The following is a 27571-nucleotide window of genomic DNA, read 5'->3' on the forward strand; positions in this document are numbered from 1 at the left end:
TGTAAATGAACCTTTTTTTTTGTTTTTTTACTTAATAGTTATGCAGAAAGCATGGCGTGAAAGAATCCCTCAGTCCAGAGTAAAAGCTGCATACCAAGCTCTAGACGTAGCTAATGAGTAAGTAATAAACCTAAAGTAGACCTAATGAGGGATATTTATCAAGACTGGCATATCCATACTCTAGTCTTGGTCTCCCTGTACTGGCGTGAGATGCCCCTAATTTGTTATGCGGTATAGTCATACTCCAGTCTTGGTCTCCCTGTACTGGCATGAGATGCCCCTAATTTGTTATGAGGCATATCCATACTCCAGTCTTGGTCTCCCTGTACTGGCATGAGATGCCCCTAATTTGTTATGAGGCATATCCATACTCCAGTCTTGGTCTCCCTGTACTGGCATGAGATGCCCCTAATTTGTTATGAGGTATAGCCATACTCTGCCCTTCAATGCACCAGATAATGAAATCTGTTATATGTTGGCTGACCCTAGCAATAGACATAATGGTGTACTGGTAACCTTCTGTGGATCTTATTTGCCCAAATAAAGTAAGCCATCTACTAGGTGGTATGTAGTTAGACTAGACCGTTTTGGAGTTGTTTTTGAGCCTAAACCAGAAGTGGAATGGGAATTGTAAAGGCAGGACTTCTGCTGGATCCACATCTGGCTTTGTCCCAAAAAGTTGCATCAAAAACTGAAGTGGCTTTAAAAAAAATGCTGTATGTGAAACCATCCTGAAAAAGCTTAAAAACCTATAATATGCCTAGAAAGGGAAAGTTAACCAAATTGTAATACGTTGACCCTGCTGGACTGTCTCGTATACATGACAGCCAATCTCCTTAACATTTACTTTAAAGGGTTTGTCACTTTTTGGGGGAGTACGTTATAAAATAGCTGGTCAATTCCTTGTTTACTTGCTATATCTGAAAATAATAAATCAAGGCAACTGGACGTACTGTAGATTTCTTGAAAACGTTTCACTCGTTCTTCCAATGAGCTTTCTCAATTCTGAGTGACTGTACAAGAATTCTCTGGGAATAAATATGTAACTGAACCAACCTGCTATTTGATTCCCACCATCCTCTAGACCTGAAACTCTGAGTCATCCAGACTTTACACCACCGGGCAGAGAAAATCCCCACCAGCACAAACACCTCAGAGGGGCACTTAAAACTTGTGGGTATCCAGATTGGGCCTTTGTCAAAACAGAAGGAAGGAGAAGAAAGAGCACCAAGACTACCGGTGAGTGCGAGAAGCATGACAGACGCAAGTATATGGTTATCCCATATGTAGCTGGGGTGTCTGAGAAACTCAAAAGGATTTTTAATAAACTTCACATCCCTGTCTGCTTTAAACCCAGCAACACACTGAGGCAACAACTAGTTCACCCCAAAGACCCAACGCCTAAACACAAGATGGACACATTGTGTACGCAGTCCAGTGCAATGAGGAATGCTCAGAACTGTATATCGGCGAAACAAAACAACAACCACATCAGCGTATGGCTCCAGCATAGAAGAGCCAAAACCTCTGGTCAAGATTCAGCCATGTACTTACATCTAAAAGGAACAGGTCACACCTTTGAAGACAGTCAAGTACGTGTTTTGGATAAGGAGGCCGACTGGTACAAACGTGGTGTGAAGGAGGCCATCTACGTAAAAATGGAGAAGCCAAGCTTGAATAGAGGCGGGGGGGGGGTTAGACATCTATTGTCTGCCACATACAATGCTGTCTTGACACCTTTTTCTGGGAGGTCATTATCACCTACTGACTCCAATTAGGATAATGAAATCAACACCTTTGACCCCATGCTGGGTATAATGACCTCTGACCCCATGCTGGGTATAATTACCAGATGTTGATTCAGTTACATATTTATTCCCAGAGAATTCTTGCACAGTCACTCAGAATTGAGAAAGCTTGTTGGAAGAACGAGTGAAACGTTTTCAAGCAATCTACAGTAAGTCCAGTTGCCTTGATTTTTTCTTTACAGATATACCATGACCTGGATAAATGAGAACCTTCACAGACCCTTGTTTACTTGCTGCCTGTCATGGCTTGCCCCATCGCTGCATGACTGCTGAAGCCAATTTTTGGCCTCAGCAGTTACAGGCTCTATATTCTGGCATCACAGAGACACAGCACATCATTACTGGAAGGTTCTGAACCAAGACTTGTGGTGGACCTCCGGAGAACCTGCGCTGGATAGTTGGCAGAATGAGGTGCTTTTTTTTGTGAGAGGGCCTGAATGTGAACCAGGCCCTCTCATTCAGTATCATTTTCTGACCTCATAAATGCTCTTCTGGATGAATGGGCAAAAATTCCTACAAGCACACTTTAAAATCTTGTAGAAAGCCCTCCCAGAAGAGTGGAAGCTGTTTTGCCTGCAAACAGGAGAACAACTCCTTATTAATTCCTATGGATTTACAATGATATGTCAGAAAAGCTCCTTTAGGTGTCTTAATACTTTTCTCCATATAGTGCATATAGGCCCTCACAGATGTCTATTCCTCATTCAGTTGTGCCACAGCATACATTTTGTTGGCTGAGGAAGAAGCCACAACAATTTCCGATGCCGAGAAGTTGTTCCAACAGGCGTTGAAAGCTGCTGAATCAGCATACAAGAAGTCTCAGCAAACGCAGCACCTGGGCGCCCAGCATGAAGCACAGTACAGTGAGTACACACCTTTACAAGCTGTTTCTATGTAGTAGTGATACTTGCATTACAAGTTACAATGACTGAATTGCCATACAGTCAGGATTTGGAAAGCTGAAGTTGATGATTGAGTAAGTGTTGAACTTATGGCGGGTTTACACAGGCTGATTGTCGAGCAGATTGTCTAAAGGTGCTGCAGATTACCCAATGATTGAGCGAAATACCCGTTCAGTGGGTGAAACAATTGTTCATGTGGACACCTTCGTTTCTGGGCAGCAGATTGAACTGTCTAAACTGCCCAGAAACAATGCATCTGTATGAGGATGAGCGATAATAGTAGCCATAGCTTGTTCTCACACTGTGGAGGGGATCGCTCTGTGTGAATGCAGCTCTTGACCTCCACTAATGAGCAAGCAGTTATTGGGGAGGAACAGTTCCTTCCGGACAATTGTGTGCTTGATCGCTGCATGTAAATTCAAACTACTTGTGAGCTTGCCTTATTGATCCTTCCCATTAGCAGTGGAAGCTCATACCCTGCAGACCATTACTAGAATGCTCCAAGCAGTGAATGCAGATGATCGCAATAAGGAGACAGTTTTGTGCAAAACGGATGCTCAGTACTATATCTGGTGCAGTGTACGAGGCGGTGAAGCATTATATTGGCACTGAAAAAACCCCACTAACGAGAGTCAAGCAACCCCCTCAAGCCCTGCACTAGACATAGCACAGTGTATCATTAGGTCTGGACTGCTTCTTTAACAGTTCCCGTAGGTAGAACATCCCATAAAATATTGGGTTGCTTATCTCAGATGCCCGTATACTTTCACTGGAAGCTAGAAATTTCTACAAATATGTTTCTTTTCACAGAAAGGGATATGAACGTGTTGGTTTACACAAAGAGAAGACTGGCCATGTGTGCAAGGAAATTAGGACGGATTCGAGAAGCTGTAAAAATAATGAGAGATGTAAGTATAATGTATCTTTCTCACTGGCCCTTTCATGGTAAAGGAAGTACCATGCAAAGTGTTAATACGCAGGAATATTATTTTATTATATTTTTATATTAACTAGAAAGAAGTCATTCAGAGGGCAAGTCATGATTTTCTAACACAAATTGCACATTGATCTTTTATGTCCTCTCTGGCACCAGTAGTTTTCTGCAATCAGAGGTGGCCTGTAGACCAGCTCTGCAAATACTCAGCAATAGTGAAGGCACAGGAGCCATGCCAACACTATCACCTCTGAGATGACTCCTATTATTGACCACGGAAAAGACGGAGACACAGGGCCAGGTGTTATGACGTTTTCACTGCCTGGCTTTCAAAGTGCAGAGGGCACAGCAGGTGCAGAGAGAGCTGAGCCTCTAGGTGTAACGGCAACACCCCCGTTGCTCCTAGAAGCTATTTTGCATAAATTAAAACATACTTTTTCTCAGCAATGCGGGCACCTATGGACATGGGACCAACACAGATGTCTTCAGCTGCCGAGTACAAATCTGCTGACAGATGCCCTTTAAAATTCTAAGAATAAAATAAAGAATACAATCACTAAAAATACACCAAAATCTATACATATTTGGTATCCCTGTAGTTGTGACAAACCATAGAATAAAGTTAGCAAAGCCAGGTTAGGCCTCTTTCACACAGTCAGTATTTGGTCAGTATTTGATCAGTAGTCGTAAGCCAAAAGCAGGAGTGGGTTCAAGACACAAATGTGAGAGAAATATTTCCATTACATTTTATCTTTGTTTTGGACTCACTCCTGTTTTTGGCTTACAAAATACTGACCGCGTGAAAGAGGCCTTAGGGTACTTTCACACTTGCGGCAGGACGGATCCGACAGGCTGTTCACCCTGTCTGATCCGTCCTCCCGCTATTTCGCCGGGCCCGCCGCTCCGCCCCCCCATTGACTATAATGGGGACGGGGGCAGCGCTCCGGCGCAGTATGGCAGTGCAAGGCGAAAGGCCGCCGGACTAAAAGTCCTGCATGTCCGAATTTTTAGTCCGGCGGCCTCTGACCGCAAACTGCCGTACTGCGCCGGAGTGCCGCCCCGTCCCCATTATAGTCAATGGGGACGGAGCTGCGGCACGGCGAAATAGCGGAAGGACGGATCCGACAGGGTGAACAGCCTGTCTGATCCGTCCTGCCGCAAGTGTGAAAGTACCCTTACATGGCAGGTTGTGGCCAGTAGTGAGTAGTGCAACACATTACAGCAAGCAGAGGATTTGCTGAATCAGAACTCGGGGCTGCAGGGGAGTATGGACGTACTAAGATGTACGCTGTAAACTTATGGTGTATTATTGCAGGTAACACATCCCACCTCAGGAGGGTAATACGCTATGATAACTTCCCAGCACCAGGAAGACATGTTGGTTAGGGTCCATTCACACATCCGCAAAACACAGAAACCGGCAATGTGCGTTCCGCATTTTGCGGACCGCACATTGCCGGCACTAATAGAATATGCCTATTCTTGTCTGCTATTGCGTACAAGAATAGGACATGTTCTATTTTTTTCGGGATCGGAATTGCGGACCCAGAAGTGCGGGTCCGCAATTCCGGATCCGGGCCGCACATCGTGCGGCCCCATAGAAATGAATGGGTCCGCAATTTGGTTCCGCAAAATGCGGAACGGAATTGTGGATGTGTGAATGGACCCTAACTGTATCCTGGGGGTAACGTAACAGTTAAGAAGTTTTGAAGGTCGATTCAGCTTAACGGTTGTGACTAAATGCATACAGTCATACGCACCATGCCTTTTTCCAAACACCAAACTACAATTAAAGTGATTATAGAAATTCTAGCTGGCTGTTTGGGCTGTGGAAAAAGATTACAGAGCCTCCAATAACTAAGCTTATTTCGAGACGTCCCCCATCTGCCCCTGCTAGGCTATATTGTAACTGTCAGCCGTGGAACGTATTACAGGCCTGATTGATTGTCACACTGAAAAATGACAGCTCAAAACCAGCCATTAATAATAAGCAAAGCATAAAATAAATGTACTGGGGCTAAGCAATTACTAATCAGACGGCAGCGTCCCCTCATTAGCTTCCAGTCGCACCAGAGAAGCCGAATAATTGCACAAGAATGGAGTAGTAATGATATATTTGTTTGAACTAATTGATGTATTTACTTGCAGCTAATGAAAGAGTTTCCTCTGCTCAGCATGGTAAATATCCATGAAAACCTGCTGGAGGCTTTGCTGGAATTGCAGGCGTATGCAGATGTTCAGGCAGTGCTCGCTAAATACGACGGTAAGCTAAACACTGCCTAGGAGGCACAAAGCCCATACATTCCAGGGTAACCAAATATACAAAAGCAGACCTAAAATAGCAAACATCATTTGTCCAAAGCCCTAGGAGAGCGCTTCAGGACCCGCTCACCTATGCTCTTGTCATTCTCCTCAGACATGAGATGGGAAGCAGTTGTCCAGTGTCCAGCAGTACCTTGGACCATAGGTCTGCTCATAACATGCTAATTGCACATGCTTCTGAAATCCAACAGGCAGATTTGAATTTAGCATTCTCAGCAGTCTGTCCACTGGAGGAAAGAACGTAACCAAATAATGCCATTCGGAATCGCAAGTTTCAGGTGGCATTTATCTTGTGTCTATGGCAAGTTTTTAGAGCTAGAATTTTCAGCAGCTGTTGGCTTAAAGGGGTTTTCTGACTCTTATCCTCTGGTAGGTCATCAGTATGTGATCAGTGGTGGTTCGACTCCCGTGACCCCTGCGATCAGCTGTTTGAGAAGGCAAGGGCGCTCTTATGAGCAGCATATCCTTCTCGCAGCTTAATCTAGGGCTACTTTCCCACTTGCGTTCGGTGCGGATCCATCTTGTATCTGCCCAGACGGATCTGCGCCGATAATGCAAGCGCTTGTATCTGTTCATAACGGATACATTTGCATTATTCAATAAAAAAAAGGTCTAAGTCAAAACGGATCCGTCTTGACTTACATTGAAAGTCAATGGGGGACGGATTCATTTTCAATTGCACCATATTGTGTCATTGAAAAACGGATCTGTCCCCATTGACTTACATTGTAAGTCAGAACAGATCCGTTTGGCTCCACATCGTCAGGCGGACACCAAAACGCTGCAAGCTGCGTTTTAGTGACCGCCTCAAAAACGCAACGGAGAACAAACGCAGCCAAATTGATGCATTCTGAACGCATTATTATCCATTCAGAATGCATTGGGGCTGAACTGATCCGTTTTGGGCCACTTGTGAGAGCCCTGAAACGGATCTTACAAGCGGACCCAGAAACGCCAGTGTGAAAGTAGCCTAGGCCACATGAATGATGAACATGGCCTAGGGCAGTGATGGCGAACCTTTTAGAGACCGGGTGCCCAAACTGCAACCCAAAACCCACTTATTTATCGCAAAGTGCCAACACGCCAATTTACCCTGAATACTACAGTCCAGTATAGTATATATTCCATGTACTTTATCATTTACCTATAATAGCCTGTCTGCATTCAGTGCGCTGCCTGTGCTGTTCATAGTGCACCCAGCGCTGATGAATGGCTGGTAAAGTCCAGAGTATATTGGTACACCATATACTTTTTCCAGGGTGCGGGTGCCCACAGAGAGAGCTCTGAGTGCTGCCTCTGGCACCCGTGCCATAGGTTCGCCATCACTGGCCTAGGGTAAGCAGCGAGAAGGATATGGGGCTGAGCTGCGATGCCAAGCACAGCCGTTCTACTATGTACGGCGCGGTGCTTGGTAAGCGCCTGTACCTTCTCAAACATCTGATTGGCAAAGGTCCTGGGTGTCAGGCCCCCACCAATCAGATACTGATGACCTATACAGAGGATAGGTCATCATCACTTAAAACGAGTCGGAGAACCACTTTAACTGCCTAAGGGGCTATTTACACAAATGTATCCTGGATATATGATACATCTGTATTACTGGTGTGTATCATGGTCCGACCACGGGTTTAACTGACCCGAACTCGCAGCACTGTAGATCCCTATGATGCCCTGACTTCACATCAGTCCTGGTTGGGTCAGGCCACATGTAGCAGGTCCACTGTGGATTTTTCACAGTGGACAATCTGCACCAAATAGTTCAGATTCCCTTACTGCAAGGCTCATGGCTCGCATTCCAAAGGTTAAAATCTGCAAGCCGAATTGACCTGCTGCGGATTTAAAATCTCATGTCAAGTTATACGTAGATTTTCTTGTGGGAAAATGTCATTCACTTTTCTGCTGCTGTAACCGATGCTGATCTTCTATACAGAAATGTGCAGCGTATGTGCCACGTGCGCCTTACCCTCCTACTGCAAGGGAATCTCACACACACGGCAGTTTATTTTTCACTTATTTTATTGGTTTGGGGGCTTTTTACAGTTCCTTTAAGATGACGGTATCACAGTATTGCAGAACCCACTGTCTTGTATGTGGCACCCAGTCTGTAATCTCTTCCCAGAACGTTTTGACTGTGAGAGACCTGCAAAGTTTTACCCAAATAACTAATGAAAAACGTGTGGTTTTATTTATTTTTATTGCTCTGGCATTAGGACAGATCTCCCCCAGCCTAAAACTATTTATTTTCTCCATTTAGGCAGATATTCAGGGTGTCAGTTGTCAGACTGATCTCTTTATGCTCAGATTTGTTCCATTTTTCTCATATTTTAGAGTAACTAAATCCGTTCATTATTTCCATGTATATTTAGCAGCTAGACTTGAATCGGGGATCATAGGGCTGTTGAAATCCTGTGTCTACCACTTCGGAGAACTAGGTTTTGTGGAAGAAGATATTGCGTATCATGTAGTACCTTCATACAGCCTGAGGGTGTCACTGGTGCAATGAGGGTCACTATGGATGAAGCATTATTTTACACCTTGCTCCGAACCATCACATTGCTTTATATTTGTGAAGTTTCTCGGTAACCTGTAGTACAACAAAGTCTTATCATCTAGAAGTCTTGTTTTCATTCATTTCTTTGCAATATGAAAATAATGATGGTGTTAATGATGTCTTTATGAAGGTAGTGCGAGATCAGTGTATAGCCACTGTTCCCACCCAGAGACTGACAGTGACCTCTGTATTAGAGTGCATAGAGCAGTGTTTCCCAACCAGTGTGCCTCCAGCTGTTGCAAAACTACAACTCCCAGCATGCCCGCACAGCCAAAGGCTGTCCAGGCATGCTGGGAGTTGTAGTTTTGCAACAGCTGGAGGCCCCCTGGTTGGGAAACACTGGCATAGAGAGATAACGGTCAGTCACTGAGTAGGACCACCCGCTGGACTCCGAAGCGCAGAATGAGCAGAGATTTAAGTAAATAAAGGACAAGTTACTCGGGAACTAAACTAAGTATCTATGAGCTCAGCTCCTCCTGCTTTCTAACATACTGCCTGCTAAGCGCACCTCACATTTAATGGGACAGATCCTAGTTAAAGGGGTTTTTGGGACCCTTTCTGAGCAACTTTTGCAACAGCCAAAGTGCCCCTGGTTACTGCAGCTCTCTCCTTTTAACTGAAGTAACCAGGGATGCAGTCTATGGACCTATGCCTGGGTCTGGTTCACCATGGTTCCTACAAACATCTGATCTGGGGGTGCCAAGAGGCAGAGCGTCCCCCACCCACCAATATGAACACAAAGCACAAAGGTGAACAATAGTTCCCTGCTTGTTCATTGTCTGTATGTCAGATCAGGCATGGAAATAAAGATGGTGTCATTGCGAGGGGCAAGCAGGCAGTGCTCAGGATTAGTTGAGTTGAAGGAGAAGTCAGAGGTTGGAAGGGGGGGGGGGGGAGGGAAAGGTTTCACCGCTGAGGAGAACATTAGGGAATTAGCAGCAATCCCCATATCAAAGCAAATGTGTGCAGTTATATTTAGTAATAGGCGGCCTAAGCAGTCACAATATATTCCAGACAAGAATACATGAAAGCTGACCTGAAATCCTAGGCCGCCTTCTCTCCCTGGAAAGTAGGTTGTGTAGGCCAAAGAGTCTGTGGATATAAAATGATCATCGTCGTTCTGTAAACCGTGGCCACATATCAGACACCTCGCCTTCACGCAGCTTTCTATGGATCCCCAGCTCTGAAGTGGGAATACCACAGTCAGGGAGATTTATGGAAACACCACACTTTATATGAGAATGAAACAACTTGTTCTTTCTGTATTAAGATTTAATCTTGGAGGTTCTGATCTATACTAGAGTTTATTCTACATATGGTCTGTACGCATTGTACTATGTCTTAATAGGGGTTAGCACTGGAGAAACTAAGGTGCCATAGCCTTCTCGCAGCTGTGGTTATCGATTTAGGACATGTCCTGGAGGGAACAACATAAACGTCAATAATCTCAAATACATTGTTTTGTCTCTACAGAAGTACGTATTTCTTGTTCTCATTTCTTTTCTCTGTATTATTGCAGATATTAGTCTTCCAAAGTCTGCTACAATATGTTACACGGCAGCATTACTAAAAGCCAGAGCTGTGTCTGACAGGTTTGTAGAATGGAAATTTACTTTTATTTCCCTGCTGGAACTGGATCATTGTATATTTTTCATTTTACCATGCATAGAAACCTATACATACTATATCACTGTTCGTTCTGGTTAGAAAGCCAATATGGCTGCCACAATGACCGGCATGGCATTAGTAGGGATTAAAGTCGCATTCCAGTAATAACAAGTTATCCTCTTGAATAGCTGGTAGATTAGTGGGGGTCCGACAGCTGGGACACCTACCAAGAACAGGGGTCCCATGTCCCCTGTTTAAATGGAGTGGAAGCACAAATGATTGATTGTTGCTACATTGAAGTAGGGGACACAGGACCCTCTTCCTGATGATCGGCCGAGATCTTCCCTGACGCTGTCTACTGGATGAGGGATACCCCTAAAGATGGACAAAGGTAAATGTATACCAGATTTATACATATGCACTGGACTATATGAAGGTAGTCACAGTTTCAGATTGTGGGTGGAAATGACATGCCAGTACAGTGAGAATATGTGACGAGTGCTCATTTATGACTCCTTTTGCTTTGAACTGAGATTTAGTGCCTACATCTGTACTGTAAATATTTGCACATGTAAAATCATAAATTGATCTGACATGTAAAATGATAAGCTGATCTGACTTGTGAAGTCATAAACTGGGTTAAACTCATGCACTAGCTGCTTCAGTAAAGGTTTTACATCTGCATCAGAAGCTCCGTTTGGTGCCAGTGGAGAGAAAAGTCCTGCATGAAGGACTTTTGTTTTTCTCAGCTAAAAAGTCAACTCCCCAAAAGGATTTCAATATAGTCAATGAAATTTGTTTGGATCCATTCAGCTCAGTTATGTGGCATATCCATCTCACGAACAGGCTCCACTGTGAATCAGAAGTACACCGTGCATACTCAGCGTCCTCTCTATTCACAGCTATGGGATTTCTAAATATAGCTGAGTGCGCATGTGCGAGTATTTTTGAAAGTCCCGTAGCAGTGAATGGATAAAGCCGATAATGCTTGGCTTGCTGTCTATTCATGATATACCATACATTTCCAAATGGGAATCTTAAGAAAATACTAAACCTCGGAAAAAGTTACTCTATTTTCTTTTTCAATTAACAAAAACTGAAAAATAGGGGAATGGAAATGCAACCAAAATTTTGAGATTAATTTTTTTACTCTTTTTTCACATACTAAAAGCCCAATAATTCTCAAAAGCAAATCTTGTGAGTAAAAGTGCCAAAAAGACGCACATCTCTTTTAAAATCGTTAAAAGGTGTAATGGCAATAATTAGAACTAATTAATGCAGATCTCCAGTCAGAAGCACAAATTATACAATAGGTACCCTATTTTTCACCCTATAAGACGCACCTGCCCATAAGATGCACCTAGGTTTTAGAGGAGGAAAATAAGAATTATTTTTTTCTTTCATCAGACCTTAGACCAGAGCCCCAATCAGACTCCCAATGTTAATCAGACCTCAGATCAGACCCTGAATATCAATAAGACCCCAATTTGACCTCAGATCGGACTCCCAATGTTAATAAGACCCCAGATCAGACCCCCATGTTAATAAGACCCCCAGTCACACCTCAGGTCAGACCCCCAACGTTAGGACCCCTATTTAGACCTCAGATCAGATCCCCATGTTAATAAGACACTATTCATACACTGAGATCAGACCCCCAATGATAAGACCCCCCCCCCCCCCCATTCAGACCTCAGATCAGACCAGAATGTTAAGACCCGTATTCAGACACTCAGATCAGACCCCCAATGTTAAGAACCCCATTCAGACCTCAGGTCAGACAAAAACTAAATAAATCAATTTACCTCTCCTGTTTTGGATGCTGCCACCGCTTTGGGGATCCAGAGCTCTTCTGGCTCTCCCTGCTGCACAGTGCAGTGACCCAATGCCGCACAGCGTGGGGTCACGGAGCACTGACGTGCTGTGACTCGCGCACAGAGTGAGGACAACGTGCAGCCGACAGAAGACCCGGAAGTGAGTGCAGAGCCCGGGGAGTGCTGCATTCACTGCTTCCCAGTCCTCCTGTACTAATGAGTGGTACCATAATGGAAGTGGTCATTGGTATTTGCTCCATAAGATGCACTGACAAATACCCCCCCCCACACACACACACACTTTTGGGGCGAAGGGCATCTAGTAGGGCATAAAATACAGTAAGTCAGTACTTAGAGGATGGTTAGATGCTGTTTATTTTGCTAAGATCAGGGCAGAGCTGTGATAGCAACTACTATTTAGCTGCAGTGTCTGCATGGAGTCTGAGGTAGTCTGAGACACACTTCCTGACTTCCTATCATTTTGTATTTAACCACTTATGGTTTCTGTGTAGGAATTGACGTTAGACTTCTTACTGTTGTAGATTCTCACCTGAAACAGCCTCTAGAAGAGGACTGAGCACAGCAGAAATGAATGCTGTGGAGGCCATTCATCGAGCTGTAGAATTTAACCCTCATGTACCGAAGGTTGGTAACAGCATCACTATATTTAACACTTTGCTTTTCAGAGGGTACACGTACAAATAAAGTAGCACATTACAAAGTAGCAACTAATGAACACTTTCAACAAGACCAATATGAGTCCTGCTCGAAGAGCTTACCCTTTAAAAGGTATGTGGAGCTTACAATCTTTAAACAATAAATATCACTTGTAGTCTAAAGGGATGGGATATAAAAACACGAGCCTCTAAAAAAAATGGGCTCAACAATGCGGAGAATCGCATTGCAGGAAAATCGCACCTTGAGCAGCCGCGGTTCACAAAATCATGAAGAGTCGGGTGACCATCAAGTTAATAATGGATAACAATAATAGTAATATATCACATCAAATCTCTAACATCATTATCCAAAAACATCCTTGGATATCCAGGGCCTATAATCATGGTAACTCCTTTACACTAGGTAATTCCGCCAGTCTAGACATCAACTAAGTCTCCATATCACATACCCATATTGCTGCTGCTCGCGGTGAGATGGATCCCCAAATGCCTCATCTTACCGCAAGCAGCAGCAATATGGGTATGTAATATGGAGACTTAGTTGATGTCTAGACTGGCGGAATTACCTAGTGTAAAGGAGTTACCATGATTATAGGCCCTGTCCATCGGTTATACAACAAGATATCGCCGTAGTCTGATATTCAACTTGAGCTCTAGATTGAGGAGGGTGAAAGGATGTTTTTGGATAATGATGTTAGAGATTTGATGTGATATATTACTATTACTGTTATCCATTATTAACTTGATTGTCACCCGACTCTTCATCATTTTGTGAACCGCAGCTGCTAAAGGTGCGATTCTCCGCATTGTTGAGCCCATTTTTTTAGAGGCTCGTTTTTCTATATCCCATCCCTTTTGACTACAAGTGATATTTATTGTTTGATGTCATTCAATGAAATTATTAATTTTTATATAAACCGTATCCTCATTTCTGGTATTTGCTTTACATTTTTATTAAAAACATAAAGGGCATCTGTCAGCAGCTTTGGCTGACCTGTTACGTGTGTTCATATGTGCCCGCATTGCTGAGAAAAAAGATTTTTTTATATATGCAAATGAGCCTCAAGGAGCAATGCCATTACACCGACAGGCTCTCTCAGCAACTGCCACTCCCTCTGCTTGATAGACAGGGTCAGGTATGATGACATTTTCCCTGCCTGGCCCTGTCAATCAAAGTGCAAAGGTTGCGGCAGGGAGCGCAGTGGCTCTAGATGTAACAACGATACCCCGATTGCACCGAGAGGCTCATTTACAAATCTTCTGACAGATGCTCTTTAAAGCTTGCCACTTAAAATTGGAGAGAACATCTGAAAACAGTACATGATCCTTCTAGGTGTGGGGAGCAGAAGTACACAGGCTGCTAACAATCGGGGCAGGAAGGGGGGGGGGGGCAAAGCTAATAATAAAAAAAAAATCTGTAAAGTGTCCAAGACCCCAAGGTTCATATACGCCAAAAAGGCAGCGAGAAGATTTACGAATCAAAATGTGCAAAAATCATGTCCGGCATGCTTTGTACCACTTATTGTTTTAGATACTTTTTTTTGCCTCATCCGACAAGTTTGCCACGCAATCTAGACTACAGTAACTTGCACCAGATTTATCATCTAGCATCAGCCACTCATCTTTAGATTGTCTCTGTAACCTTCGATAGGATTAGTAAATAGGACTCCCTGTACGACTGTTATGCTCAGAGGAGATTGAAATGTATTAGACCTTTTCCTAACTGAAAGAGGAAGAGAAAGAAAGAAGGCCCTGGCAGGGTTAGGTTATGCAATACAGAGAAACAGTTAAAAAACTGTGGGAGCAGAGGATGAAGACGGGCAACAGGAGGAGGTAGGACTGTCCCGCTGTAGGTTTTGTTTACTGGATATTTTAGATACTCTATGGGAGTAAGCCAGTGGTGGGAGCTCTGGAAATTTTACTGCTTTTCTAACTACAATTAGGGAAGTTCTCACAGAATCCTCAGAATCTCAAAAATCCCTTTAAAGGGGTTGTCTCATCACAGACAATGGGGGCATATCGCTAGGATATGCCCCATTGTCTTATAGGTGCAGGTCCTGCCGCTGGGGGAGCTGCACCTATATATAGAACAGAGCCCCGCAAGGTGGTGGCTGGAGGACTCAGGTCCGGCCACCACCAAGCCGGCTCCCCATAGAAGTGAATGGGAGAGTACTGCGCGGCCCCCGCTCCCATTCATTTCTATAGGGCCGACAGAAATAGCCGAGCCAGCACTCGGCTATTTTCGCCGGCCCCATAGAAAATGAATGGAGAGCGGCTGCGCATGCGCCGTGCGCCCTCTTTCACCTGCGGGGCTCTGTTCTCAATATAGGTGCAGGTCCCCGCACCTGTAAGACAATGGGGGCATATCCTAGCCATATGTCCCGTTGTCCATGATGAGACAACCCCTTTAAGGCCTCATTTTGCGTCTCGGCCTGAAAGCAAGATTAACAAGATCATAAATCCCTATGATGCTATAGAGTCAGGTTGGGTCAGGATTTCTGGCTATAAAAATGTAACCATATTACAGCCTTGTGCATGAGGCCTAAGGTTGCTTTCACATCTGCGCTTTTACATTTCCGTTCTTCTGCTCCTTTAGGACTTTTGTCTCCACTACGAAACCCTTCTCCTAAACAGAAATATAACAGATCCCATTATAGTCAGTGAGGTCCGTAGGCTCAGTTTGCTTCAGTTAACTGCTGAATCCGGCACTTCCGTTATTTTAGTTTTTCTGCTCCTATAACGAAGCAGAAGATGTGAAAGCAGCCTAAGGACACCATTTTACAATTTACATTCTTTGCTTTACTATAAAATACAAGGATACAGTCATATACAGCGGTGCACGCACTACGACTACATGCACAAGACCGCATCATGGTTCTGTGTGCAATACTGTACCTCTGTGTTCTTAATCCATATGTACACAGATAAAAAAAAATTCTGACCCATTGATTCTGCGTCTTTCTTTGTATTAAGAAGGTATAATCCATAAAATTGACCTGTAGGAACTCTGTGCCAATATACATACTATGTGCACATGACTTTCCATCTTCTGAAATATGCATCTGTGGCCAAAAATGCATCCGTTCTAATATTGTGAATGGAAATCCTAGTTTTATGTGTTTTTTTTTTTTTTAGCTTCTGTAATTTGGAATAGAGAGCACGGGTGCTGTCATCCACAACCATCACATCGGCCCCTCTCTTCTTTCTGTTTGCACATGATCGGTGTCCTTCAGCTTGTAAAGGGAACAATTCTTGTAGAAGATCTACATTAGGTCATTGAAATGACGCAACTTAGGAAGTAAAAAAAAAAATCAAACCACTTTTTTGTGTAAGGCTACCTGCCCGTTTGTTGGCTTTCTTTCACTCAAGAAACAAGCACCTATATACGGTATGTCACATAGGGGATGTGACTGACATGCTGCACATTAGTACAGCCTATCAGCAGAGCTTCCAGAGCATATTGATGCGTGACGTTCCCCCATCCTGTTAACTGCCTGTAATGTGGAGGAGTTAGCAGTGCAAGCACCAAGTCTCTGCATAGCACCTGGGCCGATCTACCACCCATATGATATAGCCCTCCATTACACTATGGGTGTCTTCATTCATCTTTTGCTTGGCATGTGGAATATGGGTACTTCAGGCAGCGGAATCTAGTTCCGTAGTCAAGAACACCAGCATACACATTGTATTTCCCTCATCGAGTACATCAAACAGTGCTGCCCCTTACATGCCTGCTAAAAATAACGTCTCACATTTCAAGAGCTCAATGACAAAGGGTTTCACGTCTGTCTCCCTGGCCCAAACATTTATCACTGCCCAGACTTGTTAGGAAATGTATATTTTTGGAATAAATCTGGACAAAGACACGGGGACCGGAGCAATTTGTTACACTGCTTCTGCGTCTCAATAGACTTGCGGCCATGGCACATATAGAGTTAATGCCGAAAATGCTGGGGTGCTTTTAGAAATTGAGACGTTGATTTCTATTTTGAGAAATGTGGCGCAATCACAAAGCTAAATGACTCCAAATTTACTATGTATATATAATAACCATAATATTATAAATGGACAAGTCTGGGTTACTGAAGGTTTTCATAAATCATAAATCGGGCATGTCGGTGTTATTGATGATGTAAGGAACATTTAAGTAATGACCGTGTTTTACATTCTGAAAAATCTGGAAATAGTTAGGGCGTGCTATTTATTTGTGGTGGTTCTTCATCGAAGTTCATTTTCACAGAATAGGGTTGATATGGCAGAGAGAAATTAATCCTTGCCAAGGTAAGGGTTCTGCCAAGCTCTGCTCTGCCCCAGATAAAGCGACTCTCCTCTGAGGACTGGACAGGCTTTCTTGGCCCCACATGGGGAATATAAAATATAAGTGCAATTAAGAAAACACTCACCTCTCCTCTGTTCCACTGAGACACTGGTAGGTGGCATCACCAATGGGGTCGTTGAAGTGAAGGTGACATTAGTCTCCATGACTACCTCTGGAATTGGGGTTGTCAAAACTGAATGAGCCTTGACAACATATAGAATGAATGTATCACACCAGTCAGTTTAAATGAGCGTTCTGACTGAGACAGACTGGTTAATGGGAAGTGTTGCCTGAAATTACAGTGGCAGCATATCCTTAGCAACCAGAATGTCAGACATAACCCGAAAAGGGGTTGTCTAAGAATTTTCAAGTGATGGCCTATCCTCAGACTGATCGTGGGGCTCCAACACCCGCACCTTTGTTAATTAGCTGTTATGCAGTAGCTAGGGAGCTGGTTACTATACTGCTGCTCCCATTGAAGTAAATTGTATCAGCGCTGTAGTAACTAGCTCTGTCCACTACAGGATGGACAGAACTGTTTAATTTCGACTCTGATTTCCACCCAAAGCTTGGTCAGTGTTAAAGACGCAGAGCGATGCTCTACTTTGGTCCATGATGCGGACCAAAAACGCCCATCGAAGTCTATGAGTCCATGAAAAACCACTGAGACAACACAGATAACATCAGTGTTGTGTCAGTGTTACACAGACCATTGTTAGGTCATGCTCTGGAAATTTAATTTGCAGCTGAGCAGTGTCCATGAAATACGGATTACACACAGAGGGCAAAAAAAAATTAACCAAACGCATATTCTTAACGAACATCTTCACAGATGAAACATGGACGGTATTACCAACCAGCAGGTGTGAACCCACTGTGCCACGTGCCCATCCTCTTCTAAGCACGTGGTCTAAGTGAACCTTTTTTTCTTAACAGTACCCCTAATGGTAGAAATAGGCTTTCCCGAGGGGAACACCATGTCACTACCTCTTGAGGTGGATTTTCTGGTCTAGGGGGTGCCAGAGCAAGGTACCAGAGGTTCAGTCATAGTCAACAGGCCGAGTTGTAACCAGGAGCAACATTGCAAGACTGAACGTTGAGGCAGAGACGAAGTTGAACAAGCAATGGGTCAGGGCAGGCAGCTCAGGTGCTGGTCAGGCAATCCGGGTTTAGCAACAGAAGAGACGAAAAAGGACAGATAAGGATCAAACAGGAACCGAAGTCTAGAATCCAAGCATGGGTCAGGAATGCAGGAACACAGGCACAAACAACAGCAACCTTTGCAGAACACAGGGACTTTTGATGCTCAGGCACCTGGGAAGAGGGCTGGACCACTTATATAGGTACAGGATAGCTGGGATTGGTCACACAGGTCACGTGTAAAGCCCTTAAATCACAGGAAGTGATGCATGCTGGCCCTTCACGAGGTGCTACAGGGAACAGGCTGGAAGGCATGCTGTCCAGGGCTAGAAGGAAAGAGGCCACAATGCTCAAGTCAGCCTCTTCCTTTGCCTGTGACATCACATCCGGTCATTCACGTGAATGGCATTGGGCTGCAGTACCAAGCATGGCCGTTATCCAATGTATAGGGTTGTGTTTGGTATACTATAAAGAGACTGTAGTTCTTGTCAGGGTGCTGTGGCATCTTCAAACACATCATTGGCAGGGATATCAGAAATCAGACAAAAACATGATGATAGGTCATCAATAACTAATTCCCAGGGATCCCCTTTATGTTTCTGAATAAAAAAAAAAACATGCATGTTGTCATTATCAATGGAGAACAAGAATTCGAAGATACACTTATAACTTTTATGTTATTTTTCTCCATCATTCAGTATAATGTGAATGATGATTTTCACTTCTTTCTCCCTGTCAATTTTAATAAACTTAAAAAAAATTCAGTCAGATAGATAATTGCTGGACAAAATTGTTACTCACTTGCATGAATGATCAAGAGAGGCAATTTTGTAGCAGACACTTTGTCTTCTCTTTGCTCATTGCATTGGCATTCAGAGAAAGATAAAAGTGGCTAATCTTTTATATGTTAAGAAATATTCTGTTTAATTACCACATTTTGTACACCCTTCTGAAATTTGAGTTCTGAAGTGTTCCTGACAGTTATGAATATGAGCGATGTTCACATGAAAGAAGCAGACCAAGATCACTTCTTCATACGCTTTGTGACTGATATCTAGGTTTTCTTTTTTGTCCTTGGTGGCTAATTTTTCATCCAGAACTGCAGACGTGTAGCACATATTTAGCCTAATAAGTACAGAGTCATTTATTGTAAAGGGGTAGACAACCCCCTTCAAAATGCAGGTGCAGCGGCGATCAGCTTATCAGGAGCCTTGCTTCCTGCACCCCTAGAAAGTAGTAGATTTTGCCTGGGGAATCAGCAAGTCTGAATGGGAGCTTCTGTCATAAAGTGCCTTCTGTTCTGGCTCATACAGTAGGGTGCCTAGTAGGGGACCGCCTGTGACATCAATATGAGCTGGAAGGGAACATGGACAAGGTTAGTCTTCATGAAGCTGCATGTAGCTGTTTTAAGTTTATTATCTTTCATCAGTGCATTGGAAACCATGGCTCTGCGGTATACTACCTTCTAGGTCAGGGATGGCTAACCTCCGGAACTCCAGCGGTGGTGAAACTATGACTTCCAGCATGCTCCATTCGTTTCTATGGAGTTCTGATAGAAGCCATGAAAGTGTACATCTTGGGAGTCGTAGTTTTACCACAGCTGGAGTGCTGGAGCTTAGCCATCACAGTCCTAGGTACTTGTATTTCTTCTTATAGTACCTTAAAGGGAACCTGACATCCAGATATTCAGTATTTAACAATCAAGGGTCAGGAGAAAGGAAAAGGGCATGGTAAACTTGACTTGAAGGATGCAAGAGCCAGACTCTTTGACTTCAAGGTGCTCATTAGCATGCAGAGTGTGAAATTAAGGTAGGGCTACACGGCATCAGCTGTCTCAGCCAGGATCGTAGGGGCATCGAAGTGATTCCTTAGAAATGAATAGGATTTCAGTGAGTGTTGCAGATGTGCAGTGACTGCAACCCCTGAATTGTAAACGACCCCTGAAAAAATCTTCTTTACTGGACCAGCATCGCCATGTAGCCCTAACCGAAATGTTCAATATCTGGACATCAGGTTCCCTTTAACCTTACAGGGTTCTTGCAATTTTATATTTATTTCTCCATCTTCTATAATGATATAAATCCTTAAGATTTACTGGAACTGCTACACAAAAGTTTTTTAAACTTTCACACAAAATATATATTGTATATACACAGTCATGGCCAAAAGTTTTAAGAATTACACAAATTTTGGTTTTCACAAAGTTTGTGCTTCAGTTTTTATGGTTCGAATTTGCATTAACTCTATATTGTTATGAATAGTGATCAGATGACTTTCAATTAAAGGGAACCTGTCAGCGCTTATGCCCGACAGCCGGCTGGCAGTCACAGGAGAAGGGACAGGGAAGGGGACGCGGTTACCTTGACTTGAAGCAAGGAGGCCACTGCCCTTTTGACTTCATGCCTGACTGGAAAATAGTGCAGAGGATAAAAGATTGTTTTTCATACTTCTGCCTCATCAGAATTCAGTAAGAAAATCATCATTCGAAACGCACTGCCGGCCCAATTTCCACTGCATTTCTGCCATCCGACAAAATGAACTGCTAACATCATTTCAGCAATCTTCTCGTTAGCCCAGGAGAAAGTGTTAACGAGGACAAGGCAGCTGATATCTCTGTCATGCTGATTGAATTAGAAGAGCAGACTGGTTGCCTTAAAATTGTCTTGTCACATTCGGGTGTGGGAGGGAAACACCACACCGAACATAAGGCCTGGAAACTAGGGAAAGGAGATAGACACCTCCTATTAAAACCTTAATCAAAGTCTTGACTAACTACCAGTATGAACAGACCCCAGAGGTAGGTGAGTTCATACACAGGAATATCTAGTGTCCTAACTCACCCTAAGGGACACTGGTACTAATGTCAGAACTGAGACAACCTGTTCCTCCAAAAGGAAGGACGAACAGGAGTCTCCCTCAGGCCTAATACAAATGACAGGGAAATGCAACACACAAAACAAAATACAAAAGGGAAAGAAAACACTTAACTTCAAGTGGCTATGGCAGCACCAGGAACTCGGCCGATAGCCACAACTCAAACAGAAGCTATAAACCGCATAGCATAGTGGGAGAAACAACAATAAATAGGGAAGGTTAAATGACCATAATAGCCATACCTGGGGAAAGAAGCTGTGGCAAGCACCAGAAACAACACAGACGTCATTTGATCCAAACAGAAAACATGTCGGATCAAACCACGTGTTGCCAGCCTCACAGATCTCCTGCCACCTGTTACAGAAACGTCCGTGACACTTGTTCTGCTTTTAAGATTGTACCTTAATCAAACATTTATCAGATCATCAAGGGGACAGTTTAGTTGCTGTGAAGAAGAGGATTGCAGAGGACTGGAGTAAAGTTATTTTCTCTGATGAAGCAACTGTTTGGGACATCTGGAAATATAATTGAAGAAGAAGATAAGCGCTACCATAAATCCTCTATCATATCAGCAGTAGAGTATCCTGAGACCATTCATATGTGGGGTTGATTCTCTTCCGAGGGAGTGGGCTCACTCACAATTTTACCAACAAAACAAGAAAAATGTGGATCATACATCCAATTAACATCGCTTCTCAACTTTTTTATTTTTTTTATTTCACTCACAATTTTGCCATTAATAAAGAATGGTATCAAAACATCCCCCAGAGCAACTTCTCCCAAAAGTCCAGGAGCAATTTGGCGATGAACAATTCTTTTTCTGGCATTATGGAGCACCACGTCACAAGGCAAAAGTGATAATTAAGTGGCTCAGTGAACAAAACATTGAAATTTTGGGTCCATGGCCAGGCAACACCCCTGATTTCAAACCCATTGAGAACCTGTGGTCAATTCTCAAAAAGAATAGGTTGCCATACGTCAGGGTTTGGCAGAGACGCTGATATCCAGCATGCCAGAAATCTTGAAAAAGACGGGGCAACACTGTAAATATTGAGTCTTTGCATAAACTGTATTTGATTGTCATTAAAGGATAACTGTCATATTTTCATAAAAAAAATCTTTTTTAGCACATGTTACTGCTGCAGCAGCAGCATTATGCATAAAGCAATCTTTAGTTTCTTCACTTACCACTGTTTTCCTTGAGTTTTCCCCTTAGTTACGGCTGTTTTAAATCCTACATTATGAGGATCTTTTCAAGATGGCTCCTCTGTCAGTTCTCTGAGGCCAAAACTGCATTCCCTCACATACAAACTTGCTGTAGCCAGCAGCTTCCTGCCAGCCAATCAGATTGGATTACTGAGAGACACGCCTCCTCACTCTGAAGCCTAATGCAGGCATGCAGTGTGAAGGACCGCCCCTCTGTCTTCCTAGCCGGAGACAGATGAGCCCTAGCAATGGTCTTTTAAGGGAGCAGTGGAAAGGGGCATTAATGAAGGCTGTTATTATAAGGTAATTACAGATCTTTTGGCAATCATTGACAGACTAACACAGGTATACATGCCTAGCTCTAAAAAAACTAGCAAATTAAAAAAAATAACAGTTATCCTTTAAAAGTTAAAAAAAAACTTAGGAAGTACTTATAATTGTACTTCAGTATACCATAGAAACATCTGACAAAGACATAAAAACACTGTAGCAGCAAACATTGTAAAGACCAAAATTTGTGTCAGTCTCAACTTTTGGCCACAACTGTATAATTTTGTGCTTTTTACTACATAAAACCTACATGTTTTACATTAAGTTGCAGAAAGACTACAAATTCTACAATGTGCAGCGAGGAAAAGACAGATTTTGCTTTTCCTGTGTGTAATTACGATCATATGGGTGAAGTAATCGTTTTTTTCCTTTTCTTTTTTGGCACTGCTTGCCACTACCATTACCATTGACTGTCTAACAAGTGAAGCATTCTCAACCTTGGTGGCATCTCTGTCCCTCAAATGTCCTCTGGATTTAATTGGATGATGTCACCAGCTGCTGCAAATCCAAGAATACGCTGATAATTTCACGAGGAACCTGCAGTTCTCCCATGCTAGGAAAGTGCACAGTAATTTAGGTCATGAAATATAGGTTCTAGCAGTAACTCTGAACATGCAAGCTGAACTTTTGAACTTTGTGCATTCATTCTCCATCTCCCAACCTATATATCTGGACTATATAATCATACCTGTTCTTTTCCTAGCTGACTGTGAAGAAGATATTACAGTACTCCTATTTTGCTTACAGTATACCAAGTGTGATTTAATTGCTTCTTTATTAAAGGGGTTGTCCGATTGTCTGATAGTTTGTCTTCAGTATATCTGATCAGTGGGGGTCCAACTCTCGGCACTCCTGCTGATAAGCTGTTTGCTGGGACCTTCTCACAGCTTACCAAGCAGAACGCTGTACATTGTATAGTGGCTGTGCTTTGTATTGCAGCTCAGGTTCATTCACTTGAATCGAACTAAGCTGTATATAGGCCTTGTGACCGATGAACATGATGTCACTGGACTAGTAAGAAGCTGCAGCACTCACTAGAATGCCGTGACCTCTTTAAGCAGCTGATCGGAAGATTGCTGGGAGTTGTACCACCACCGCTTTGATGTTGATGACCTATACTTGAGTTTGATGGGACAACTCATACATACGGCAGCAGAATGAATCATAGTCACTCTTTGTGACTCTCTAATTATCATTATTCTCTCAATTATAAATCAGAGTTTTTGGATAAGCTCTTTGTCCAAGTAGCATTCACCAATCCACCTGCAAATATCTATCTATTTATGGTCAATACTATGGACACGATTTGCCATACCTGCATTACCCATAACAGAGGAACATTGCAGGCAGCCAGAGGATCACTCATGGATGCTATGGTGATCATTGGTGATGCGATCTCACAAACTGGCCATGCACGTGAAATACAGATGTAGCCGAGCTAAACTTGATGGTTAATGCATTAAGTAAACAATGGCAAGAAAATATTGACTTTTTTAAATGGATTTCAGTGGCTTTTACCACAATATAACAGTGTGACTTGTTATTAGATTCGATTTTAGCACTTCTACATCTGTAACTGGTTTGGCTAAGAGTGCAAGTCTAATTCAGTGTGGAGACGCAAACAAACTGCTGCCAGACATCTATGGCTCAGGAGGCAGTGGAAGGATGAAACTGAGCATGTGCGGCTATTTCAGTGAGCAGGACAAAGAAATAAAGAAAAAAACAAACAGCAGGTGGCGCTATGCACATAATTTTACTGAATAACTCAATGGCTATACAAAATTTTTAATTACCGTAATTTTTGCCCCATAAGATACATTTCCCCCCCCTGCGTCTTATGGGGCGAATACTAATGAGCACTTCCATTCTGGAAGCGCTTATTAGTACCGGAGGACCGGGAAGCGGTGAAGGCTTTGTACTCACCGCTTCCTGGTCCTCGGCTGTTGGCTGTGAAGGCTGCACACAGCATGACTGCGCTCTGTGATCTCATGCTGTGTGCAGCCTTCACAGCACAGCCGGAAGACTGTGTGCAGCCTTCACAGCACAGCCGCGCTGGAGGAGAGAAGTGGCGGCGGCCGGAGCAGGATAGGTAAGTGTTTATTTTTTATTTTTACCCATATGAGGCTGATTGGGGCTTATATAAGGCTGCTGGGGGCTGATATGAGGCTACTGGGGGCTGATGAAAGGCATGGGGCTCTAATCTGAGGTCTAATTGGGGGTCATTAACATTGATGTCTGAGCTGAGGTCTTATTGGGGTCTTATTAACATTAGGGGTCTGATTGGTGGTCTGACCTGAGGTGTAATGAAATTTTTTTATTTTTATTGTCCCCCTCTAAAACTTAGATGCGTCTTATGGGCCAGTGCGTCTTATAGGGGGAAAAATACGGTACATGCAATTACAAAAGAATTCAAATCCAGGTGCAGGTTTGAAAACTGTGGAATATTTTCCATGGGACAACCTAGTTGTGAAAGTAGAAGCTGTTCTTGGGTGACAAGATATAGCGATTACATAAGGCCTAACAAAGGCCATGCTAAACCCATGAGGTGAAATGTCCCTGGGTACATGGTACGTTTTCCCACACAAGATCCTTGCAGACCTTTGGTGGTGTGTTAGACAAAGAGGATTACAGAGGATTAACCAGCAGATCACCCTCCAGCACGATTGCCTCGGGCAAGGGGAGAGTCACTCATGCAGCAAACACGCTTTGCTTGACCAGAACCCAACCTCATCAATGTTACTTAAAGAAAAGAGAAAGTTAAGTCACTTCTTCAGATTAGTAAATCATCTCAAGACCAACGGCGTAGAAATGGAGTCACGTAACTGTCTGGAGCAGTTTGGGCAAATCGGTGGCAAAAAAATGATCAAAGAAAAGTTATATTGATTGTAACTAATTATTACAAGACTTTGCGCTCGCACATAGAAGTGACACTAATGAAATAGGGGAAACTTGAATACAGTACACAGTCTGTCTGATTAATGTACAGTGTGGAGTTATCGCTGCCTATATTTAACAGCTAAATCTGCTTAAAAGGTTGGGTAACTGTTAATACTTTCCATTGTTCTCATTTTGAACTATGGGGGAGATTTATCAAAACTGATGCAAAGTAGAACTGGCTTAGTCGCTTATAGCAACTAATCAGATTCCACCTTTCATTTTCCAAAGGCACTCTGAAAAATGTAAGGGGAAATCTGATTGGTGCTATGGGACAACATAAGGAAACAAGTCAAGAACAAAGCAGTCTTCTTTTAGAGGAAACATTTACGTAAGTGTTTTACAGTCTGCAAATTGAAAGATCCGCAAAATGCCGATACCGGCCTGTGTGCGTTCCACATTTTGCGGACCGCACATGATAGAAAATTCAGATTCTTGTCCGCAATTGCGGACAAGAATAGGACATGCTCTATCTTTTTTGCTACAGATGCAGCCCGCTTGTTTTGCGGCCCCCATTGAAATGAATGGGTCCGTACCCATTGCAGATCCATTCATACGGTCGTCTGAATGAGCCCTAAATGAGATATTAAAGGGAATTCTGGATATTTAATGAATAGAGCCATATTAAAGAGTAGTAGACGTGCAGGATCTTGGGAAAGCTGGGTGAGATACATATAGCATCAGTTCTTGAGTTCAGCACTCAGCGATCATGTTAGAATAGCCTAGCTTTAGATGTGTTTTATTCTTGTGCTTTATTATTCCAGTACCTGTTAGAGATGAAAAGCTTGATTATGCCACCAGAGCATATACTGAAGCGCGGAGACAGCGAAGCCGTGGCATATGCCTTTTTCCACCTTCAGCACTGGAAACGGGCGGAAGGAGCACTGAATTTACTCCACTGCACATGGGAAGGCAGTAAGTATGTCTTCCTTCTGTATTGTTCCCCATGTTGCCGCACTGCGTACTGTAGGTATGTAACCTGCCCATATTAATTAAATTGTCAGCACCATTGGAATGCTCTGCTGCCTGTATTCATTTCAAAGGGAGCCCCTAGCACTTGTGTTATTGTTTGAAGTGGGAATACTAATTTAGTTATCTCAATGCACCATTCACAGGACATCAAAGCGAGCATCTTATCTATATCATCCCCACTGGGATCTTTGTAATGAAGATGTGTTTTCAGAATGAGACATGCATGTAACCTTTTATCTTTTGTTTGCACAGGAAAATATGATTTTCATAGTTTTGTCATAACACAATGCAGATGCCATGACATTTAAGTTATGCTGTTAGTTTAAAGATCTCATCAGAAAGTGGTGTCGTTTTAAAAAGCCCCCAAATTGCAAGGGGAAAAAAATATATAGATAGTATGTTTCTGTATAGATATAGAAAAAAATTCTAGAACCCATTATTGGCTAAAACATATCAGCATTGTGCATCTTACTATACATACTGTATGTGTGATGGAAATTAAAGTGTGCTTTACTGCTGGAGACTAGATAGGCAGGACTGAGAACAGGAAAATAGAGTGCATGCACGCAACCTGTCTGTATGCTGCTCAGTCCGCCACTAGGCCTTGCTTTTTGGTCCTAGAGACTGTATAATGACCATGAGGTTCTTTTAATCTCATCAGCCATATTCATGCTCCAGTCTTAGGCTAGGTCTACACGACGGCATGTGTCGCGCAACAGGGCACAACTACACTGCAACATTTGTCGCACCGATGTCACGTGACAATTATTATAATGATAGTCTATGGTGTCCCAATGCGACATACTGGATTTTTTGCGACTGTCGCAGCATGTTGCATTGCGACACCATAGACTATCGTTATAAAAATTGTCGCGCGACATTGGTGCGACAAATGTCGTCGTGTAGACCTAGCCTTAAAGAGAATGTGTCATAAGAAGACGACCTGTTGTTTAAATTAAGGTACTTTAAAAAAAAAAAAAAAGTAAACTGTGCAGTTTTCACAATGACCACTAGGCCTAAAATATGGCAAGACTTCCTATTGTGCTTTTCAGTAGCCATCTAATGATCATCACAGGCAGATATCACCTACATAGCTAACACAGAATCCCCCATTCACAATAGGTGATGTCACAGCTTATCTACTCCCTCCTGACCTTTCCGGGTCACAGGCCTCCATAGGA

General features: G+C 43.1%; 1 protein-coding gene across 2 annotated transcripts in view; it reads left to right on the plus strand.

The window, feature by feature from the left end:
• ST7L (suppression of tumorigenicity 7 like) overlaps positions 1-27571 on the plus strand; it is a 121702-nt gene that overhangs the window by 48279 nt on the left and 45852 nt on the right. Inside the window, exons 6-12 of one of the 2 annotated variants that reach the window (XM_044283500.1) lie at positions 39-117; positions 2517-2671; positions 3521-3618; positions 5793-5907; positions 10037-10109; positions 12482-12584; positions 15752-19085. In XM_044283500.1, coding sequence (XP_044139435.1) covers positions 39-117; positions 2517-2671; positions 3521-3618; positions 5793-5907; positions 10037-10109; positions 12482-12584; positions 15752-15760 — 632 coding nt within the window. In that variant the 3' untranslated portion in view covers positions 15761-19085. Of the gene's footprint in view, positions 1-38; positions 118-2516; positions 2672-3520; positions 3619-5792; positions 5908-10036; positions 10110-12481; positions 12585-15751; positions 19086-26182; positions 26334-27571 lie in introns of those variants that run through there. The other variant, XM_044283499.1, reaches the window with a different exon arrangement.

Source organism: Bufo gargarizans, chromosome 3 (genome assembly GCF_014858855.1).
Source record: "Bufo gargarizans isolate SCDJY-AF-19 chromosome 3, ASM1485885v1, whole genome shotgun sequence".
NCBI classification, from domain to species: Eukaryota; Metazoa; Chordata; class Amphibia; order Anura; family Bufonidae; genus Bufo; species Bufo gargarizans.